Below are 19,930 nucleotides of genomic sequence, written 5' to 3'. Positions count from 1 at the left end.
TAGTGTGGTCTGGCCGGGGAACATAAAAGTGGAAGAAAAGAAGGACAGGCTAGTAACTCAAGTATCCAGCCATTTCTTTGGAACAATGACCTTGAACATGCTTGCAGGTAGAGAAGCAGATGCTGGGAGATGCCTTCAGATGGAGGGAGGTTGGAATCAAGGGTCATAGTTGATCGGTTCCACTTGGAAAGTAGGAGGAAAAGATTTTGCTCTTACAGACTGATAAAAAAAAGAGGAGAATGTGTGAGGAAGAACACTTGGGTGATGAGGCTGTGGAGACAGGGTCAGAAAGAGACACAGAAACTCAGGGGCAGAAAAGACAGAGACAGATGGCTAGTTGTCACAAGAAATATGAATCCACCATTTGCTTAGAGATCCCTTAATCTGCTGAGAGCCTGCGTTATCCTCTGTCCAACCAAATCAGGCTCCCTCTGCTCTGTGAAGGACAGCCAGGGGCAAGCAGAAACCGCCTTGTGAGCTCCCTCCCAATGAGGTCAGGAGGGCATCACTTGTTTTTAGGGCCAAAACTTTGTATCCCAGATCTGATTGTATATATTTAAGCCAGCTCATTGTTCTGGGAAGGCTCCCAGATTTTCTAGAAGAGACAAGGGGTTAAATGCTATCAACATTTTGGAAGGAGAGCCAAGTAGGCTCCCAAAAAAGGGATTTTATTCTCATGGCTGTTATTATTTACAAAAGCCTGCACAGCAGATCTTAGAGTAGAGCTTCCTCAGTGATTTCCAGGAGCATCTGCTGATTTGATGAAGAATCTGATGCCATCAGAGCACGAGCCAGTGATGACTCACTGCAGACTTTGTTGAGTGTTTGCTGAGTACAGCAGCCCTCTCTGGCATGGTTGCTCCCAGCCCGGGACCAGAAGCCAGGCAGTAGTGGGAGAGATACAGCAGGGAGAGGTTCTAGTTTTTGGCACGTTTCTTGATTCTACCTTCTGTCCTTGGCTTCCTGCTCTTCTCCCAGTGCCTAAAACCTTCACAAGGACATGTTTGGAGAGCAGCTGAGCCAGACACATACCCTCTCCTGTTCTCTTGAGGCTCATCCAGGGAAGATCAGTTATGGAAGTAATGAAGGATGGAGCCTGTTTTCCCCTATATTCTGAGACCTGAACACTCAGGAATCATATCCCTCACAGCACAAGCAGAAAATGGAGACACCACGGAAGAACCATCTTTCCATCGTGTTTTCCACTATGTCCTTCTTCATCTTCACTAGGATTCCAGGGCACTGACCAAATTCTGCTCATTAGAAACCAGTCTGGCTTGTGGGCCTCGATTCAAGCAGAGTCCTCTTCTGTGGCCTCCACTCCAGTGCTCATTCCCCATCACCCTCTTTCTACCTAGTTTTGGACACGTCTTGTTACAGAAGCCTCCTGCAAACCCCAACATGTAACCACCAGTGTCTTCTCTTTCTTGCATCCTGTCCCCAGCTCCCTGTGCCTGCCATTCTCTATCACTTTCTGGCCTTTTCATTCCTGCACCCACCAATCCCCCCACTTCCTTCTGCTTCCCTTTCATTTCTCTCGCCTGCCCGCCCCCCTAGTTTCTCTGTCCTCTTTGTTTCTTCTCAGCCAATTAGCTACGATGTCTTCAAGCTGTTCATGAGGGCATACCTGGAGGTGGACCTTCCCCAGCCACTGAGCACTCACCTCTTCCTGGCCTTCAGCCAGAAGCCCAGACGGGAGACCCCTGACCACCCAACAGAGGGGGCCAGCAATGAGGCCAGTAGCCCAGGTATGTAGACCAGTGTTCCCCAAGATAGAAAGAGATTTTGTAGCTCAGACGCATTTGCCACAGGCACAGCTGCATTTCTAGGGGGTCCCCTGTATATAATAACTTCCTTATGGGGTGAGAATGGGGACCAGGGGACCAGGACTCCTTTCCCTGCAGGGCCTCACAGGAAGCCCTGTCTCATGGCTCTCTCAGAGGAACAAAGAAGGCCAAAATTCCTGCCCTCAGGATCAGAGGGGAGGTGGGGAGAAGAGGATGCACGAATTAATGTATGGCAGGAGGGAGAGAACCTTCTGCAAAGACTGCAAGAAGCCTTTGGAGGGAGCACCTTCAGGTCATGTACCCAGTCTGGAATGAGCCCAGGAGTGTCAGAAGAAGGGTAAGGTGTGGTCACTTTCTTCTTGAAGCTTGGGCTGTAATGCGGGAGACACAGCCAACCCCCATAAGTCAGCATGAACCCAGCTGACACTCAGAGACACACAACTCAAGTGCTCCAGACCCCATAGGAAAGTCCCCTACCTGCCTCTCTAAGAAGGTAGAGAGCATGGGCTGGTCCTCAAACCTTCTTTCTACTCCCCAGATACCAACATACAGAATGTGGATAATGCCGCCAAAGCAGATGAGGCCTGTGCCCCTGATACAAGTAAGTCTTTATAATACTAGATTTGCAGGGTGGGATGGAGTGGAGAATACCTCATCCGTGGGAGGAGGGGGAAATCTAACCAGCACTTTGTCTCCGTGTCATCGTAGGTCCTTTAAGCAGATCTGTCTGCCTCCGTCTTTGGGGCCTCCACCACTCACATGTGCGGATATTCTGAGGCTTGATGCCCTGAAACAGGGCAGCTCGCTGGCCGTTTGCTTCTGATGGGGCTGCCTGGACAGAAAGGGGAGAAGGGGAGCCTTCTCACGAGAAAGTGTATGATGGGGGTTTGAGTGAGTGCGCGTGTGTGTGTGTGTGTGTGTGTGTGTGTGTGTGTGTGATGCAGAGGCAGAGCAGGTAAATGAAGAGGTCGCTCTGGGGCTGAGATACAGATGAGTCTGTGTGTGGATGGTTGAGTGTGGGTTGGGCAAGGAGGTAAGAGTGTGTTCAGGTGGACGAAGCCATACAGAGCGGCACTACAAGAAATGGGAAAGGAAATCTTTTTAGTAGAGTTATACCATATGGAACTCGGGGTTTACCCACAAGAATGAAGAGCACTAAAACTGGTAACCACATGGGGAAATATGAAGAATATTTTTCTTATTAGTTAAATCTCTTTGAAAGGCAATTAACTATTGAAGCAAAAAAAATGACGTGTTGTGCAGTTTATAACATTTGTAGAGGTGAAACGTAGAACAATAGTACAAAGGCCTGGGCGCGAGAATTGGAGGTATTTACATGCACTGGTTTTAATAAGTCAGGAGGAGGAACAAGGTGACGCAGTTAACATTATTTTCATCTATTTACCAGGGACCTGGAGGGATGAGAGAATTTCTCCAAGTAGATACTAGATGTAGTTCTAATCTTTTTTCTAGTCATGGTAAAAAGGGCAACTGGAAGGATTGTAGAGTTTTCAGGGTGTAACGGAAGGACTGGTGAGATCAAAAATTTACTGTGGATGAAAAGCAGAACATAGTTGGGAAAGGAGAGTTGCCTCTGGACCGTAAGCTCAGCAAATTTCAGGCTTCTCATAGAGCTCCCCGAAGCAAGGATTACGAGCATCAGTGCCTTCCTGAAGCCTTCAGGGGCAGCATGAGGGCAAGACTCTACGAAGTATGTCACCCACCTGCCCTTCCCAGCATCCCACCAGCCATGCTAGGTCCGTGGCCCCTTGCTTAAATGGATTCAAGTTATAAGTAAGTCTTCAATCTGATGTGGAATAGCAGAGGCATGTTATGACATAAAGTATTCTCATGATAGGAAGAGAGGGGCGAAGTTGGGAACCTTGAGATTCTAAACTCTGAGCAAGAAAATCAGCCATGACAAGCATTTGGACCCAGATTCTTCACCCAGAGATTCTCTTAGCCCAAGTATCTGGAACTTCAAGAGGAACTTGAGAGAAATTAGACTTCATTCCCTGAGATTCCAAATTGTCTGGACAGGACTTGTTTTAGTGGCTGAAGTTTCTGAGGAACCAAGGAAGGACTTATTGGGGATGCTGTTATTACATGATATTTGAGAAAAGGTAGTCGATGATGATAATGGAACTTGGCTGGTGTATTTGACCACCATGTCTATTTGCAACATTTGTATCATTCTGGGTCTGAGAGCAACTTCCAGAGACTTCCTCCCGGAGAAATGATTTGTGGTGTACCATTTTCCTTGTGTATGGAGAGTATCAATTTCCTGTGGTCAGATAATAAAAGGGTAATGATCTGACTGCTGGCCCAGGGAGGTATATAGCATTTTTTCATCTCTTTTTGTGACTTGAAATTTAAAGGAGAACATCCTTTTCCTGTGAGGCCACCTTCCATGGATGTCTTAATTAGATGCCCCTGTTTACCAGAAATAGGAATGTAGGGACAGACGGACACCACAGAGAGGGGCCTCTGCCAGTAAGGAAGAGCCAAGTTCTGGTATCACCTTAGATCAGGCCATCTGTTAAAAATCCCAACCTTTCCTGTCACCCAAGCAGAAGCCGGAGGAAACTAGATTCTCATTTGCTATGGCCTATTTAGGCCTATCAGAGCAATCTCCAAGCTGGGATCTGTAACAACCCAGTTCAAGTTATTTATTTCCAGAACCAGGTACTGGAACAGCACTGGTCCATAGGCACAGCAGAAAGGGGTTTTCACTAAGACCAGACATAGACTCAGAGCCTTGAGCAATCTGTCATTGTCAGGGTGTCAGCTAGGAAAGCCTGAGTGCACCGTCCCTCAGTGCCCAGGACTAAATGGGATAAACAATGTGAACTTCAGTCTCCTGGTTTTTATTGAGTTCTTCAGGCTTGAGATGTTTCAGTAACTTGGGATACTGGACTCTCAGGGAAAGTCCTTCAACTTTTCCTGTTTTTCCCAATTATCAAAGTAACACATTTACATTGTAAAAAATTTGAAAAGTACAAAAAAAAAGAGAAGGAAACAACAAAATCACCCACACTTTACCAATGCAGTTACACACATGCATGCATATACGTCTCCTTGTGGGTTTTTTCTATAAATTTTTTATGGAGTTGGAATCAGACTATCCATGTAATTTTGGAACCAGCTTTGGGTTTCACTTAACATTATACTCACAAACATTTTCCATGTCATTCAAGACTTTTGGTAAACATCAATTTAAACGCAAGTCCCTCTTTACACAGATGAAAAATCTGAGGTTGGATACAGAAGTAAGCCCACTTGGGCAAGATCACACACCATTTAGCACAAACCCAGAGCTAGAATCCCAGTCCTCTGCCTCTAGCTTGGTATTCTTTCCACGATGCAACACTGCCTAACTGGAAGACTACAAGTACTACAGAGACTAAGAGAGAACGTGGAACAGGTCAGGTCTGCCTAAGAACCCTCAAGCAGAAGGGTTTATGACATGGCATCTAGACAGAACTTCTGCAGTCTGGAAGAGGGTAGTCTTTCATTACTGATGGTCCCTGAGGGATGTACTTAGATGGCCATGGGTTCGGGGTGCTTCACATAAGGGAGCTTGAGGAGGAAAAGCACTAGTAGGACTATGTGTCCCTCAGTCCTTCTGCACCCCAGCATTTCTGTGACTACACCTCAGTGTAGACTAGAACAGTGAAGATCCAGTCATAGTTCTGATAATCCAAGGATCTTTGGAAGAGGCTGTAATAATGTTTTAAAACAGCTTTGAAGAGGTATAATTGGTGTAAAATGAATTGCACACAGTTAAAGTGTATAATTAATAAGTTTTTACATATGTATACACCTATAAACCAGTACCACATCAATATAATGAAGATATCTATCATCCCCAAAGTTGCCTTATAATCTCCTTCTCCCACCCTCCCTACCTCCACCCCCATCTCTGTACTATCACTGATCCGCTTGCTATCTCTATAGATTAAACTGCATTTTCTATTCTTACACATAGAATCATATACAGTATGTACATTTTTTTGGTGTGGCTTCTGTCATTCAGCATAGTAATTTTAGAATTTATCCATGTTGTTGTGTGTATCAATAATTCACATGTTTAATGCTGATTAGTATCCCAATATATAGGTAGATATCCCATAATTTGTTTATCCGTTCACCTATTGATGGCCATTTGGGTTGCTTCCAGTTTGGGGCTATTACATATAAAACATGAATATTCCTGTACACATCTTTGTATGGACAGCTTTCATTACCTTTAGGTAAAGATCAAGGAGTAGAATACTTAGGATTATTATGTTCTTGTGATGATTTGACCTCTTCATTATGAAAAGACTCTTTATTCCTGGTAATACTCTTTGCTTTGAAATCTACTTTATTATAATTATATTCATAAGTAATGTAGCCACTCTAGTTATCCAAAGTTATAGTAGTATCTTTCTCCATTCTTTTAATGTATTTGTGTCTTTGTATTTAAACTGACTTTTTTATAGGAGGCATGTGCTTGGTTGGGTCGTCTTCTTTTTTTTTTTTCTTTTTTGCCATCTGAATAGACTTTTTTTTTTTAAAGAATAATGATTTTTTTTAAAGATTTTATTTATTTATTCGACAGAGATAGAGACAGCCAGCGAGAGAGGGAACACAAGCAGGTGGAGTGGGAGAGGAAGAAGCAGGCTCATAGCGGAGGAGCCTGATGTGGGGCTCGATCCCATAACGCCGGGATCACGCCCTGAGCCGAAGGCAGATGCTTAACGACTGCACCACCCAGGCGCCCCTATGATTTTTTTCTTTATCACTGATTTTAATCAATTTGATTATAACGTTCCTTGGTGTAGTTTTATTCATGTGTCTTGTGTTTGGGGTTCACTGAGCATCTTGGGCCTGAGATTCTATAGCTTTTATCAAATATCAACAAATTTGGAAAAATTTCAGCCTTTATTTCTTCAGTTTTTTTTCTACTTCTTCCTCTCTTCTTCAGGTATTCCAATTACATGTCTATTTGAAGTTGTCCCAAAGCTCACCGATATGATACTTATTTATTTATTTTTTTAGCCTTTTTGGATAGTTTCTGTTGCTGTGCTTCAAATTCACTAATGTTTTCTTCTGCAATGTCTAATCCACGCTAATCCTATTCAGTGCATTTTTTCATTTCACACACATCATATCTAGACAATTGTTGTGGGCAGTTTTTAAAAATATCCTTTATGTCTCTTCTTAACATGTGCAATTTTTCCTTTAGCTTCTTGGACAGATGGAATACACTTGTAATAATTATTTTAAAGTTTTTATCTATTCTATCATCTGTCATTTCTGGCTCCGTGTCAGTTGCTTTTTCTCATTATTATCGTTCATATTTTCTTGCTTCTTTGTATACCTGTCAGTTTTGTTAAATGCCAGACATTGAATATTTTACATCATTGGGTATTAGATATTTTTGTATTCTTATAAAAATTCCTGAGCTTTGTTTTGAGGCAGAGTTAGGTTACTTGAAAATAGTTTGACCTTTTTTGGGTCAAGCTTTTAAAGCTTTGGTAGGCAGGACCAGAGAGGCATTTATTAATTTCACCCAACTATCAAAGCAAAACTCTTCTGAGTACTCTCCCCATTGCTTCTTGAGTTATTGGGGTTTTCTACCTTGGTTGGTGAGAATAGACATTATTCCTGCATTCTAGGGATTGTTCCCTCCAATAGTGATTCTTTCCCCAGCCTCGGGTAGTCTCCTCACACATCTGTGCTAATTGTTACTCGGCTGAATAATTGAGGGAAACTCTCCACTGATTACTCAGAGGGGACCCTCTGCAGATCTCTAGAGTTCTTTCTGTGCAGCTCTCTCCTCTTTGGTGCTCTGCTCTGTGAACTCTAGCCATGTTGGACTCCCCAGACTCCCAACTCTGCCTCCTCAACTCAGAGAGACTTCCCAGATGTTCTTGGGTTCCCCTTCCCTGGGCTGCAGCCTAGAAACTCTTTCCACTCAGTAAGATGTGGCAATTACAGGGATCATCTCATTTGTTTTTTATCTCTTGGGATCACCACTTGGTGCTACCACATTCAGTGTCCTATGAACCATTGTTTTGTATCTTTTGTCCAGTTTTTTAGTTGTTTCAATAGAAGGGTAAATCTGGTACCGTTATTCCAATACGGTCAAAATAGAAGTCATTGTAATAGTGTTTTACTGGAGGGGTCATCTGAGGATGGAACAGTAACTCGAGTACAGTACAAAGGATTTCTCACATTTGTCTTATATATTATTATGTTCCTTTTCTAACTTTCCCTTCAGCGATGATTTTAATACTTCTGTTGCATATGTAATTTTATTGTAATTTTCCCATCCCATTATCCTTATTTTTATCCCGTCTTATTATATTTGTATCTCAACTTGTTCACCCCTGAGGCTTTCTGCCCCTGCTTAATAGAGGTTATATCTTCTTGTAACCTCCTAGGATCTTGTCCCGTAGGAAATTATTTCCAAAGGTCTGGTTTTTGGAAACTTCAGAATGGAACCTCCTTTCCTTGTTCTGCAGCTCTGTTTCATAAGCTCCGTCTTGGTGTCTTCACAGGGCCGCTTGTAGCATACTGAGTGTGTCAGTGAGACAGTGGTCTCAGCCACGGTCCCTCTGGATCATGGTTCACTCCCTTCTCAGACCACAACCCAACTCCTAGGACACGGTAGGCTTTCATGTAGCACAGCTCTACTGGCCTGACACAAACTGTTTGCCTTTGCCTGGCACTTTGGCTCTCTGAACAAAAAGTGTGCTGGTAGCATTGACTTCCCCAGCAGGCATTGCTGTCAGGGCTGTCTCTCCCTCTGCCTATGCCTTCAGCACTCCGTTACTTAGTGATACAGTACCTAAGTGAATTTTCACTGCCAGTCCTCCTCTTACTGTTCCCAGTGTTTTCTGTGAGTTGCACCCTCTTCCTGGATGTTAAGAGATCATTTCTGGGGGCGCCTGGGTGGCACAGCGGTTGGGCGTCTGCCTTCGGCTCAGGGCATGATCCCGGCGTTATGGGATCAAGCCCCACATCAGGCTCTTCCGCTATGAGCCTGCTTCTTCCTCTCCCACTCCCCCTGCTTGTGTTCCCTCTCTCACTGGCTGTCTCTATCTCTGTCAAATAAAAAAAAAAAATCTTAAAAAAAAAAAGAGATCATTTCTGATGGGCATGGATCTAGAGAGACTGGGAGAAGAGAGATAGCCCTTAAAGTGCCTTAAGAAAGTATAATTCACACAGTAGTAAAAAATAGCTGCCCGGTTTTCTCATTAGTAGTAACCTCATATTTCTGAATTAGAGGACAAAGAGTATAAGAGACACAGCGCTTTCCTACTTAAGGAAGGAAAACTCCAGAGGTAAAGCTTACCCTGTTCCTGTGGTATGATAAACTACTTTCTGCATTTTCGTCATCCAATTGATTAGACTTGCAGCTAGTCAAAATTCTTCCTAGTTTCTGGAAACTTGTTGATCCCAGTTTTCTCTTTTGAATATACATCTTTTTATCCATCTTTAAATGTATATGAGAAGAAAATTGTGAAAGGGTGTATTGGCAAATGACCAATAGTCTAGATTTTGGAATCCTAGCTGAAATTCTACAAACTGAGTGTGTTCCCAGACAATTGGCTAAATGACATTTACCTGTTGGCTATTGATGTTACTAACCATCATTATCATCTTTTCTGAAAATTCACAGGGTATAGGTGAATTTCTTACAAGGATATACGTTCTTAAAAGGGTCAGAATGGGGTCCATTCAAAGAGTACGAACTCTGCAAACTAGATTTCTAGGGCCACTGACTTCATCATATTTAAGTAACCAACACTTTTGAGGACACTTGTATAAAATTCTTGCTTCTATCAAGAAAATGATAGAGCAACAAAAGGGTTTTTTTAAAAAATATTTACCAAACATTAAGTGCCTTTGGATGGTTTCCTTTTGCCTATCACAGAATCAAAGATCACCGAGAAGCACGTGCCAGCTAAAGACCAAGTGGCTGCAGCCCCCCTGGGAAACCCTGTTGCTCCATCTCCAGGCTCAGAATCCCCCATAGTGTACCTGAAGGATGTCGTGTGTTACCTGTCCCTTCTGGAGACGGGGAGACCTCAGGATAAGCTGGAATGTAAGTGCTCACCCTCAAGAATCTTCCACTTTTTCCTAGAAGAAGATCTAGTACCCTTCTCTTCATTCTAAACATGCCGGAGATTGATCTGAGATCATGGGTATTGGGACACCTGCTTGGGGAAGGTATTTCTGTCCTGTCACCAGCAGTCATCTGGACATTTCTTGCAATCCACCTTGGGACACAGTGCCAGTTGCATGGAGAGTAGGACATGCATCTGAGGCCTTGGTATTGAGAATCAGAATTTGGAAAGGGGAGAAGTCTCTGCAAGGGCCAAGACTCCCTTCCTTTGCTGGCAGGACTTTCTAAAAGCCTCCAAACAGAAACTCCTACCTTCCCTTATTTTTCAAGGGAGGACATTCAACATCTGTCTTCCTTCTCCTATTCTGTGCCCAAGCAACTCTCTAACGATGAGGAATTCCTTTATCTTGATCAACCTCTATCTTGTTAAAGCTAATTTCTATTTCTTCATCCGCCCCCACCCCAAGTTTTTTGGCCTCTAGAGAAAAGGGCTAGTTAAGTAAGGGAGTTGAGTTTAGTTTCATAACGTGACTACAGTTGGTTTCAAAAACGTATCTTCAGAGAGAGAGAGCAATGGCTGGTGGCAGAAAGGCAAGCCCACAGCTGCTGAAGGAGCCTGCAATCTCGTAGAAGACTCACTGCAGGGATGGTCCCCCCGCCTCCGTGAGCCTACAGGCAGACTTTTTAAAACAGGAGATAATAGGGCCTTGTCAAAAAAGATACATAGTTTTGGCTCCTCTTGGGACCTTAGTAGATATTAAGGGAAAAAACATACACATCATAGCAAAAGTCAAAATTCCAGTTAATAAGACTAGTCAATAAAGCTTAAAACATTAACAAGGAAATGTCTGGCAAAGGTTAACCCTTGCCAGAACCAAAATGAAACTGTGCTCATTAGCTGAGTTTAAAATCTCCCCCATAGTTTTGAGGTGTTAACAATGGCAAGTCTGAAGTGCTAATTTGGTGGCAAATAGAGCAGATTTCTCCTTCTTTTTGCTAATGTTAAAAGTGAAATGTCAGATTATTTCCAACATTCAGCTGGATTTGGACTTTCAGGCGTTGTATTTGTTCATAATTACCAGAAAAGATGTGGCAGATTTTTTCATATTAGTGGCTCTCCGATTGAGTCTTGTAATGGCAATAAAAAGAAACCGCATTTAAAAAAAACTTTTTGTTACAGAAAATTTCCGGCAGAGGTAAAAGTAGAAAGTACAATGAACTTCCATGCACCCATCAGCCACCTTCAGTAATTACCTGCTTATAATCAATCATGTTTTATTTATACCTCCCATGCATTCCCTCATATTTTGAAGCAAATTCCAGACATCATGTAATTTGACCTGTAAATATTTCAGTAGGTACCTCTAAAATATGACTTTTCTTAAATATAACTAGAGCGCCGTTATCCCGTTGAACGACTATGATTCCTTACTCTTGCCTGCTCACAGAGAAAGGAGGCAGCACTAAAGAAAAAAATACATTAGTTTAGGGCCTCAGAATAGCAATTCAGGGAACACCGATTTGGGCAGCAACCCAAATAGTGCCCCTCCCAGGGAACAAGCGTCAGGGGTATTGAAAGACAAAAGGGAATGCTCATATATGTTGTTGACAGAGAATTTGGATTGGTGTTGATGGCAGAAAACTAATCTTGACTGAATGTAATTGGTGACTGAGACTCTCACTAAGCTGTCTCTTTATGCAGCAAGTTGCAGGTGTTCGGGGTGAGTCCTTGGACTATTCGCAGTTTGGCCCAATTCAGAGTTCACGGTTCCGCTCGGTGAGAACGTGCATGAGGCCCACCTCCTTAATGGCCTCCCAGCTCCCTTTTAAAATCCTTTGACATAAGTGACTCCATTTAATTTCACCTTTGATATATCAGATATTCAGTCAGTGCTCACTTTTTCCCAACTATCTCACAAATTTTTAATTGTTTGCTTGAATCAGAATCCCAGTGTGGTCCATACATTGCCATTGCTTCTTACGTTTCTTCTGTTTTAATCTTCGCTTATTTCTTTCCTTGTAATTTTTTTGTTGTAGAAACTTGGTTATTTGTCCTCTAGAGTTTTTAATCTTTTTTTTTTAATTAAGCCAGGTGAATTCAAATCCTTCCCTGGTTTTCATGGTTGAAAGTAACTTAAGCTTTTCTTTTTAAATAACCAAACATGCATCTTTTTGGAAATAATAGCCTGAAATCCCAACTATCATCCATACATTAACAATAACTCTCATTATTGAACACCTTTTATCTGCTAACCACTTTAAATGTATTATCTCATTTTAACCAAACAATTACTCTAGAAGGTCAATGTGCTTATTCTCATTGTATGTGTCAGAAAGCACAGAAAGTGTAAATGACTTGCCCAAGGCCATGCTGCTAAAACACTGGATGCTTTCTTCCTAGTTCTTACTAGTTCTACTGTCCTTGCATAGTAGGACCAAGAGAGCTCCAGTTGAGTCACCCGGGCCCAGGGTCTGGGAACAGCAGTAGTGGGAAGGTCTGTCCTTTCTGTCATTCAGCCACCTGTCTGGCAAGTCAGCCAGCCTCACATGCTGAGTGCCTCCGACCAGCACATTCTCAAGACTCACGGAGAATCGGAAGGCTGTGACCCTACTTTGAAAGAACCTCGACTCCCACCACAATCACACCACTGAACAGACATAAGACGCAGGAATATCACAACATGTAGAAGGATGTGACGACACATGGGCAACCTCGCAGGAGTGTCGTGACCTGTGGGTGCATGCCGAGAGGTCCAGAGTGGATATGTGGGGAAGGGTCAGTCGGGGGAGACTCCACGGAGAAAGCAGGCCCAATGAAGGGTTTCAGGAATGGGAGGAAAATGAAGATGTGTTCAGCTCTGCTCCCCACTCCGCTTACCTCTGAGATCACAGACAGGATCTCTACCTTTAAGGTGAAGGAAATGCAAGTTCCCAGGTCTCTAAAATGAAAATTTAGTTCTTTGCCCAAATTTCTCTCCCAGATCTTCCTTATCCTGCATCACCGCCCTACAGCTAGAACATGATAGAGGATGTTTCTAAATAGCATGTTGACATTGTAGAAAAGCAAATACAATAGCTTCTATAATGGTAATGACTTCATAGCATTGTGCAGGATTCCGTAAGTAGTAATGACAAAGTGCATAGGAAAGTGCATCGTACTTATTAAATGCCATATATAAATGTTCGTTAATGAAGGAAAGTAACAATAAATAACATCTGTTGAGTGCTTTCTCCATTCCAAGCACCATGTGACTAAGGAGTAGGGCACATAAATAGAATAAGGTATCATATAAGCTCAATCTTCCTGAAATCTTTAATGAGGCCAAAAACATTTAGATGTCACAAGATCGATTTTTAGAGCGATCATAGCTGGCATTAAATCCTGAGGTTAATGAAATGATGTTGAACTTCTTTGCTTGCTATGGGGATGTTAAGAGAAAGAACACATCAATTTAAACTTCCCTGGATATCTTTTTTAAAGAGAACGAGGTTGTCAAAATCTTCTCCTAAAACCTTTTTAAGTTTTAAAAAGGCCAGCAAAAATATTTACCATGTATGTAGTCTTACTTGGCATATTTCTTTTATGAACATTTTAAAGGTATTAATATATTTATTTAATACATATCTTGTAGTACATTGTATGCTTATTTATAGCTCTTATATAGAACAATTAAAATTATTACAGAGAAAAAATTGGCCTATCATTTACATATTAATCCTCATTAAAAAAAAAAGTAGGAGAAAGAAACCGTTGTAATCTCCATCTTGCAGATAAAGAAACATGGTCCAACGAAGTTAAAGGACTTGTTTGATGCCCTGGAGGTGGTGGGCCAAAGCCAAGATGTGGGTCTGCCTAAATCCACACCCTTTCTGGGTGCAATAAAAGCAATGTTCCATTTATAATTCTGGTAGCTCTGCCCACCATCAGCCGGGCATTTGCTTTGAGCTGTGTTCCAGTGATGCTGTGAGATATGCATGCTCTACCAGGAACCATACCGTGACCTGGATCTCATCAGCCACAGAGTTATTGCTTAGACAGGTCCAGAAGCCAGATGGCCAGACGGCTCCCTTTCTCCACCCTCTATGTAAGAAGTCAGACTCTGCATCTTGGAGGGTGGGTGAGCTGCTGCAAGGGCCTTCGCCCCAGTGACAGAACTGAGCTAAAGACCGGCAGCATCAAAGCCACAGCCCATCCCTGGTGCCCGGAGGACACCTCGAGCCTCACCTCTGTGTCTCTTGCAGTCATGTTTCGTCTCTATGATTCGGATGAGAACGGTCTCCTGGACCAAGCGGTAAGTTCTCGTTCCAAATGTCCCTCCTGAAACCAAGAAAATGTAGGGGAGAGGGGAGCAGGTGGAGGAAGAGTCTAAAACCTCCCAGTTCCATCTTTATAGAAATACAGTATCTCAATATGGGCTGCAGAAATCATGGTGGAACCTCCCACTGCTACTTCCAATAGTGCCAGCCTGGGGGAGAGTGAATTCCACCTGACCTTTTCATTCCAGAAGCCCAGGATCACACAATTTCAGAAGGGGAGATGCTTTAGTATATTATCGAGTTTAACCTCCTAGTCTTCCACTCATACCCAGGGTACTAGCTCAGTGAGTCTGATTCTTTCTGCTCTGAGCTCGTGGTCCCATCCCATTGTACCTGGGAAAGCCTGAGGCCCGCCCCCACTCTTCCTCAGGAATTGGCAGGGATAGGACAGGGATCATGGAGTGAAAGGGGGTATGGAAAAGGAAGAAGGCAGAGGGGGAGAAGGCAAACAATCAGAAAGCCCCGCGTTCATCACTGGCAGTGTCAGAGATGGGGCTTAAGGGTGGAGGGGCATGGGACGGAGTCACACCAGCCCCACGGGGAAGGAAGGAAACAAGTCCACTAGACCAACTAAATCATCCCAACATCCTCTAAACCCCAGGGCTCCTTTAAGGGACGCCGATAGCCACATGGCAATGCTGTGGGTCGCATCATGCCAGAGAATAACCAGAAAATCACAGACTCAGGCATTTGATCAACACATGTTTATTGAGCTCCGCCACACATCATGAACTACTCCGAGGGCTGGGGCTTCATCAGTGAAGCCAACGGACGCAAATCCATGCCCTCATGAAGCTTTCATTCTAGTGCAGGTGCCCACCCTACGAAGCATAGCAAGATATGTGTCAGAGAGAGATGTGTGCTGGAAAAAAATAAAGGAGGGAAAGGAAGTGCTTGGGGGAGCTGCAGATGTACGTAGAGGAGTCAAGGAGGTCTCCCTTGGGGGACATGTGAACAGGGACTGGGAGGATGTGAGGGAGAGAGTCATGGGGGATATCCAGAGCAGGCACCTTCCAGGCAGAGGGAACCCCAAGTACAAGGGTCCTTAGGGGTGCTTGGAATGTCAGCAGATTAATGAGGAGGCAGAGTGATGGAACAGAATAGTGAGGAGGTCAGAGTGAGAAGTAATAGGAGATGAGACCAGCGAAATAATGACCAGGGCTGGTTGCGGGGAGAGTTCGCAGAACACAGCAAGCCATAGAGGGGGCTGGAAGAGTTGGTCTTTTACTCTGGAGGAACAGAGAACCATTGGAGATGTTGAGGAGAGGGGTAACAGGACTTCAGTGTAACCAGATCACTCTAGCTGCTGTGTTGAGACTAGACCGTAGGGACTCAAGCAGGGATACCAGTTAGGAAGCTATCGGAATAAACAAGACAAGAAGTGATGGTAACACGCACCAGGGTAGAAGCATTGCAGATGGTAAGAAGTGGTGAAATTCCAGATCTGTTTGGAAGACAGCATCGGTAGACAGAGTGAGGCTCACTAGAAATATCTGATTCAATTTCCTACAGAGGATCTCTGGCAGATGGAGGCCCAGGCTCTGTGTGAACACTCGCAGGAATGGAGACTTTACCCTCTACCTTAAGACAGCTATTCCACTGCTGGGGGGACTGGTAGAGAGGGCTTCCTTCCTGCACAAAGGACACCTCTGGTCTGCCGGAGAAATTCTCAGCACAAAACAGGATTCTGTTTTCCCGTCCCCCTCCCCCAACCCAACAGTGAGACCAAAATTAGCCAGCCTTCAACTCCTCCTTCCCTATATCCTTTGGCTTACTTCTGCCTCGTGTAGGTGACCAGGGCAGCTGACCAGTGGAAAACCGATACGATACAATAGGTCTTTAAAATTTAGAAGGCACTGTCACCCATACCCCATACCTTCTCTAAGCTCAAATTCCCCCAATTGCTATACTGTTTCTCACAAGAGGGGTTTAAATAACCTCTCTGACCAAGCTCTGGCTTGAAAGTGCCATTCCCAAAATATGGCACAGAACTGAACCTATTCCTCCGTGACTCTTTAAGTAGCCACACGTGGCCTGACCAAAGTGCACATCCAGGGAACAAGTTCTTCCTAAAATCTGCCTCCTCTGCTTCCTGAAAATGCCCACCCATTCACGCAGACCAAGACTGAATCTAATTCTCCGTTCCTGAATCCCATTGTTTGAATCAATGAATCTTGGACCCAGCTCGATCCACCAAACTCTTTTGTGTTGGAAATTCTGCTGAGCCCTGCCCCCACTGTGTGGCCCACTACCTTATTTCCATTTACTGCTCATCTGGGATTTTGCAATGAATTTTCTTTCATTTAAATAAAATACAATTTTTAAAATCCCTCCTGGGTTTTAGCTTGCTTGTTTTGACCCAGCATTCTACCTGGTGGAAGCAACACTTTTGACCTTCTCCCCAGATCAGTCTTACTATGAGCATCTTCAGTGGTGCCCACGAGATACAAATGCCTCTTGAGTCCAGTGTGCTTCCATGCGACTCTTGGTGCCCTGATTCATTCACATCCAACAATTCTGTGAGGTTTTAGATAAAGCTGGGCCTTGGTACTAAACAAAAGGCTCACTTAACAGGCAATTGTAGCCCGTATCAATTCCTGTTCACGGAGTCCTGGGCTCAGAGTTGGACAAGATGCAAAGGGAAGAGAGGTGCCCAAAGGAATCTAAGTATTAGTGCCTAAGCTAGGACCAAGGCAGTGGCCCTACAGCCCCCTGAAACTGACCCCTGGGAAGTATAGATGGATCCCAAGTTGCTAAAGCTGCGGGAATGAGGAGGGATAAAAAAGGGAGGAGAGAACTGCCTTGGTTTATAAGTATTTAAGAAGCAAGAATCCCAAAGGAGCAAACAGGGGTGCCTTCTATGCTGAGTCAAAGGGCAGAATTGAGGAAGAAAGGTGAGTCCGGGGGTTCCAAGAAGAGGTCAATGTTCAGTGAGTTTTCTGTATACCTCTGGCTTATCTGGGGTCTGTGCTTCCTGTGACCATCTACTCTCCACAGAGCTTTGTAGTCAAGGCTGAAAGAGAGAGCAGAAACAAATGGTGAGCTCACAGGTACCTCCTGACTAGTGTACGTGAAATGCCAGTACGTTACACTGCCGCTTCTCACGCTCTGCCCTGCCCATGTTCCCACAGGGTTTGATTTTGAGTCTTGCTCTTAAAAACTCATCTTCAGTGGTTCTCTCCTCTTGATGTTTTCTAGGAGATGGATCGTATTGTCAACCAGATGCTTCACATTGCCCAGTATCTAGAGTGGGATCCCACGGAGCTGAGGCCTGTAAGTTTCCAGAAGCAAGGGGAGACGTCCAAGTGAGCGTCCAAGATGAAAGAGGGACACTCAGGATACAGATGTTTACTGAGCACGCTCTCCCAGACTCACCTTCTTATAGGCAGCTTCCCAGGGGTCCTATACCTTGCCCTCCCGCTTCTTTGATAAGAAAAATCAAAGACATAATTCAAATGATGATACCTAGTAATGCTCCCCAACCTTTCCACCAGAGCTAAATTTTTATAACATGGGTTCAAGGAATTTAGAGCTAGAAAGAATTTTAAAGATTTTTCTCAATCACCAGATAATATTAATAATAATAATTACGTTCGGGGGCTCCTAAAAGGCAGGTATTAGATGAGACATTTTGTCTCATTTTCTCTTACCCTCATTACATTGCTACACACATAGCAATACTATTTTCATTTTATAGGTGAGCAAAGCAGAGCCCAGAGAGTGGCGGTGGCTTCCCCAAGACCACACAGGGCAGGGCAGGGCCAGGCATGGAACCCTGGCCTCCTCATCCCTGTTTGCTCCCTCACTGCTCTGCCTACTGTGACTCAGAGGACAAAGGGGTAAAACACAAAGCAGATAACACAGCAAAAGAGAAAGAAGGGGACAGAAGGAGGCAGGGAAGTGCAGGAGGAAAGTGGACAATTGTTGCTCTCTGGGTCCTGCAGATACTGAAGGAGATGTTGCAGGGGATGGACTACGACCGGGACGGCTTTGTGTCTCTAGAGGAATGGGTCCATGGAGGGATGACCACCATCCCACTGCTGGTCCTGCTGGGCATGGACGACTCTGTAAGTCAGCAAGCCTGAGCTCAGAGAGCTCTTGCCTTTCAGAAGCATCGGGTTCCATGTGGAAGTTAACATCTATATATAAGGCCTTGGCTTCTGCCCCGACTTCCGCAATGGACACACCATAGGCTCTAGGCCAGCCTGAAGTCTTCTCTTTCTACCTGTTAGTGCCTGGCATATATCCCTTCCTTTGACAGAGGACATTCACTAATTAAAGATACCGTTCTGAGAACTGCCAAGGGGACACAAATACAATATCCCCCTACCAGAAGCTTAGACTCAACCAGGCGGGGAGGGAGGGTCAAGGAAGAATTCCATCTGTTCAACAAATTAGGTTAAAATATACTAAGAGTGTTGACGAAGGAAGGAAGGAAGGGACGGAAAGATACTGATCTGTCTCAAGGTGAAGGGCGTTCAGTGATGGTATGCTATTTAATCATCAGAACAACCAGATAAGATAGATACTTTTCCCCCAATTGATACAGATGGAAAACTGAGATTCTGGGCCTGAAGAGCAAAGGAGGAGCCAGAATTTGTTTGCACTTGACTCCAAAGATCCCATGCTTTCTAAACTTCCCACACTGGGAGTGAGAAAGTGGGAAGAAGGCTTGGAGGTCGTTTGGCCTGGCCGGAAGTACGTGTGGGAGTCTGATATCTCATTCTTGAGTGTAAAGGTCAGGTAGAAAGCCCTTAGAGGTTGTTGGATCTGGTTCTCAAGGATGGGTATGATCTGGCTGAGGGAAGATGATAGAAGAGAGAGTTTATGGCTGGGAGAAAAACTTGGTCAAAGACCTAAATGAAAGAAAGTTCAGGGTGTATTAGAGAAGACTCCCAGTTTGATCAGAGGAGGCGATACATATAGAGGCTGAATGTGAAATCCATCTTAATGTACTATATGCCTGCATCTGACCTAGTCTGCTTATCTTGCAAGGGAAATAACTTCCATACACGAGGCAGGAAAGATAAGAACTAGATGGTGGTAAATGCTTCATGTCACCATTTAGTGACATGAAGCATTTACCAGGACTGTTGCACAGGTTGTAGACAACACCTCTTTGAGATTACTGAAACGCCATAGAGAGGAATCCTCTAGCTGGCTGCCATTACCCATAATGTCTCCATCTGACCATTCTTCAATTCAGAAGCTGAGCCTGCGTTCCCAACACTCAAGAACAAAAAATCCTGCAATCATCTCAGCATGTCCAGTTCTTTCCAAGTGCTAAGTAGAAATCAAGAACCAGGAGCTACACAACTTTTGCCTTCTTATTCCTTAAGACCCAAAAAATCAGAACTGGAAAAGATCTTCATGATCCATGCTCTAGTCTCTTCATTTTACAAACTGAGGGCCAGAGAGGTAAAGGGACTTGCCCGAGGACACACACCCAGTTAGGACCAGAGGCCAACCTCCATATTCTGGAAGAGCACCCGCCTCATTCAGTGATTCCTTACCAAGAACCTACCATGTGTAAGAACCCATGTGAGCTAGGGCATGGGGTGCTCAGATAAGGAAGGCATCGTTTCTGCTATCAGTACTTGAATCAAAGTGGAAGTTCCAGCATTCCTGGTTTTTCTCTCTGAAACGTGGGGATGGAGATGAGACATTTTAACCATAAGGAAGCAATTTCTATTTTGTATTCTGTTTT

At 44.0% G+C, this 19,930-nt stretch overlaps 1 protein-coding gene across 4 annotated transcripts in view; it reads left to right on the top strand.

Annotated features, from left to right (window-relative positions):
- DGKG (diacylglycerol kinase gamma) overlaps positions 1-19,930 on the top strand; it is a 203,539-nt gene that overhangs the window by 53,868 nt on the left and 129,741 nt on the right. For all 4 annotated transcript variants that reach the window (XM_087861478.1, XM_087861477.1, XM_087861476.1 and 1 more), the window contains exons 4-9: positions 1,586-1,748; positions 2,326-2,388; positions 9,715-9,885; positions 14,149-14,198; positions 17,422-17,496; positions 18,168-18,290. In XM_087861478.1, the coding sequence (XP_087717604.1) occupies positions 1,586-1,748; positions 2,326-2,388; positions 9,715-9,885; positions 14,149-14,198; positions 17,422-17,496; positions 18,168-18,290 (645 nt within the window). The remainder of the gene's footprint in view (positions 1-1,585; positions 1,749-2,325; positions 2,389-9,714; positions 9,886-14,148; positions 14,199-17,421; positions 17,497-18,167; positions 18,291-19,930) is intronic.

This window comes from Ursus americanus, chromosome 4 (genome assembly GCF_024610735.1).
Source record: "Ursus americanus isolate L20-20 chromosome 4, mUrsAme1.1.p, whole genome shotgun sequence".
Lineage (NCBI taxonomy): Eukaryota > Metazoa > Chordata > Mammalia > Carnivora > Ursidae > Ursus > Ursus americanus.
The sequence above is the reverse complement of the archived record's forward strand: the minus strand, read 5'-3'. Positions and strand labels throughout refer to the sequence as shown.